Below are 3514 nucleotides of genomic sequence, written 5' to 3'. Positions count from 1 at the left end.
CAATTTTTTTCAAAATCGATCAACTTTTTCATTTGATGAAATCTTGTTTGGAAATTGGTGAACTTTTTCAAATTTGATGAACTTTTTTCAAAATTGATGGTTTTTTTAAAATCGATGAACTTTTTCTACACTCATTGATCGTTTTTTCAAATTTGTGAAGTTTTTCTAAATCCATGAACATTTTTAATTGACGATTTTCATGTTGCCACTATTTGATTTCATGTATAATTTGCCGCTATAGCCTCGCTATAGCTGTTTTTAAGGGCTGCCGCTATATACCAAAGCCCGCTATTTAAAACATTGAGAGAGAGAGAAGGAATGTACAACAACAACAACAACAACAACAACAACAACAACAACAACAACAACCCTACATCTCCACATCTCCACTTTTCCCAAAATGAGCTCCACATCTCTATGGATGAGAGAGAGAGAGAGAGAGAGAGAGAGAGAGGAGGAGGAGGAGGAATATGTACTGCAGTACAACAACAACAGCTCTACATTTCCATCTTTTTCCAAAATGAGCTCCACATCTCAATGGATGAGTTCTATCTAAATATGCACGTGAACTAAGTCAAAAGAACTAGAAGCAGGATGAGTGAGAGAGGAGTTCCTGGATCGTTTGCACGTTGCATTTAAAAGATGATGGGCTCTTTGAAGTTCTGCCAGCCGTTTACAACAAAAAATGAAGCTCATTAAACGAATGGGTTCAAGCTGAAGGAGTTTCTGCCGGAGCATGATGAAGAGGAGAAACTAGTATTCGTTTGGGTCAAAGCTACCGTTGGAGGAATGATGACCATCAATGAGGTTTTAACTGAACGTGCAGCCATGTGGGCCATACTAATGGAAAAGAATTATATAAGACCCAGGTCTCATGGGTTAACATGTGAGACACACCCTGATGAGTGACACATGGCATTTACAAATTACAAAGCATTTATCCCATCCCATTTGAAATCAGGGGGATTAGATGCTTTATAATTTGAGAATGACATGTGTCATCCATCAGGATAGGTCTCACATGCTAACCCGTGAAACCTGGTCTCATATAATTTTTTTTCCATACTCATTTATTATCTGTGAAATACAACCTCTATGCAATATTTCTGGGCTCTTAGAATAATCATATACCTGCTGGGTAACACGAATCATGCAAAAATGAGTAGCGTGGATACCAATCTCGCGTGGCATCATGTCTACTCGTCATTTGTGGCACCACGACTCCATAACTAGATAGGCTTAAAAAATATTAGTACTAATGTTGGTTTGTATGCAACTTGTGTATATATGGATAGTGTATTCCTCCATGAAGGACTCAGAGAATCCAGATTGATAAAAGTACTAGACTTTTTTCGATAAGGGAAAATCTTACCTTCTACCGGCCGATCGCGCAAGCCTGTCCGTCAGCTTTGTAGCTGTCCGATCTATCTTTTATCAGACGGTAGAGAGCACTCCCGCATCCGCTGGAGGCGTGTCCGTTTCCTGCAACTCACCTCTTGTTTCAGGACATCCATTCCTGCAACTGGATAATAGAAGAGGGGTTTCATCCTACAGCAGCGTGGGCTCGTATGGCTGGGAGTGTGAGCGGCTTGATTTGGGAGGGCGGCGGACGCGGCGGCGCAAGGCGTTGGGCGACCAGGGCTTATCCAACGCGGTGGCATCGACAACTGGCTCGGGATCAGCGGTGGCCGGCGACGACTCAAGCAGGTACAGTTCAGAGACCCCTTCTCCCATTTTGTCGCCGATGTGGTAATGGTGGCACTCCCTGCTATTTCTCTTATTTCTGCAACAGAGTTGCAGAGCGTTTCTGCAACAAAGCGTTTGTTGCGGGAAGTAACGAGTGGGCATGCGGTCTTGTTTTTGCAACAGGGCATTTGTTGTGGGAAGGAACGAGTAGGCATGTGGTCTTGTTTCTACAACATAGTGTTTGTTGCGGAAAGTAATGAGTGGGCATGCAGGCTTGTTTTCTGCAATAGAGTGTTGGTTGCGGGAAGTAACCAGTGGGCATGCCGGACGTAGACACTACATCAGAAGGCTATCAGCTCGGGCATCCAACGACTATCGAGACGGCGGACAATATGTAAACATCGGCCGGCGGACGCGTAGCAACACCCTTTCGATAAAGGGTGGATTTTATTGGCTCAAAATGAGAATACTTTTGCTGCCATGTGATGTGAGACTTTGGCGTTGCTTTATCGATGGTGCACATAGACTTCGGTTTTTCGGTTAACCGAACAATTTCAGTTCATAAAGTTTGTTTTTCTTTTTCATTTTGATTATTTCGGTGCTCATTTACAGAAACTAAAAAATAAAAACCGGAATAAACCGAACCAAATTAATCATAGAAACCCAATGCCCACCCCTATACCATCATTTATGTAGAATATATTGAAATATTAATGCAAAATATACAAATCCAAATTTTCTTATACCATATATACTCCTCAACTGTCATGCGCGTGGAATCTGCAATGCATGCTATCTTGTCATGCTGGTCCACATAAGTCATTAAATGAAATTAATTAATTAATCTATTAAAGCACACACAATCAACTAATGCTACAAGCAGTGCGAACGATGTGTATAGATACTTTGCACTCACGAAGAAACATCTCCCCACGGAGAGAGAGAGAGAGAGAGAGAGAGAGAGAGAGATGCGCACACTCCCTATGACTATGGTGAAGATCATTCTCCTCCTCCTGGCACCCCTTGGCATGGCCGCCGCAAGCACGGACTGCCCTGGCGTGCTGTCGCTGGACGGGTCTTCTGCCTGCGGCCAGTCGTGCGGTACGAAGCTCTTGCAAGATCTCTGCATCCATGTGATGGTCTGGGGCGGCGTCGACATGTCCAGGTCGCAAAAGGAGGGGGCCACCGGGTACGTGATCCTTGCCGCGCGGTTCGCCGTGGAATCCATGGACGCCACGCGGCTCGCCGCGAGGAACCAGCTCAGTCAGAACACCTCGCTCTCTGGCCAGGAGAGGGACGCCTACGAGGGGTGCCTGAACGACTACGCCGCGGCGAGAAGCTCTATCAACCACGTCGCCAAAGAGATGCTGCCCAACTGCCGCTTCGTGGGGGTTGCCGACGAGTTTGCACGTGGGGTGAAGAGCTTGGAGAGCTGCTGGATCCGGCTGATGCGGCCGCCTCTGAAGTCGACGCCGCTGTATGACTTGGTCTGGGCCGACCGATACAAACTACTGCTGATTCACATGCTTGATAGTAAACTACTAGGCATATGAGCGTACGGCAGATATAGAGATGGTATGTACACAGAAGAGCAATAAATAAATATGCAGGGTTTGGCTACACCGCTATATAGCTAGTTTCACAAGTATGATCTAAGAGCATTGTTAATCGACCCCATATAATTTAGAGGAGTAAACTACCAAATATCCTTTAGACGAGTATATTTGCTCCTTAAAAAAGTGTGGTTTCTAACCGAACTCCTAAACTCAACTCCCTAAAACTTACGTATGGTTCATATATTTCATCGAACACTTGCAATGCATCTTCG

At 44.8% G+C, this 3514-nt stretch overlaps 1 protein-coding gene across 1 annotated transcript; it reads left to right on the top strand.

Annotated features, from left to right (window-relative positions):
- The first annotated feature begins 2617 nt into the window (after nt 1-2617).
- On the top strand, nt 2618-3306 carry LOC125525908 (uncharacterized). Its single transcript, XM_048690916.2, has one exon. The coding sequence runs from the start codon at nt 2655-2657 to the stop codon at nt 3237-3239; it is 585 nt and encodes a 194-aa protein (XP_048546873.1). The 5' UTR covers nt 2618-2654; the 3' UTR covers nt 3240-3306.
- The last annotated feature ends 208 nt before the right edge of the window (nt 3307-3514 follow it).

The sequence above is a fragment of the Triticum urartu genome, chromosome 7A, assembly GCF_056163025.1.
Source record: "Triticum urartu cultivar PI428250 chromosome 7A, HENAU_Tu73, whole genome shotgun sequence".
Lineage (NCBI taxonomy): Eukaryota > Viridiplantae > Streptophyta > Magnoliopsida > Poales > Poaceae > Triticum > Triticum urartu.
Note: the sequence above shows the minus strand (reverse complement) of the source record. Positions and strands in the feature narration are given on the sequence as shown.

Excerpts from the sequence above, each read along its gene's own strand:
- LOC125525908 (XM_048690916.2), top strand. The coding sequence starts at position 2,655 with ATGCGCACACTCCCTATGACTATGGTGAAGATCATTCTCCTCCTCCTG.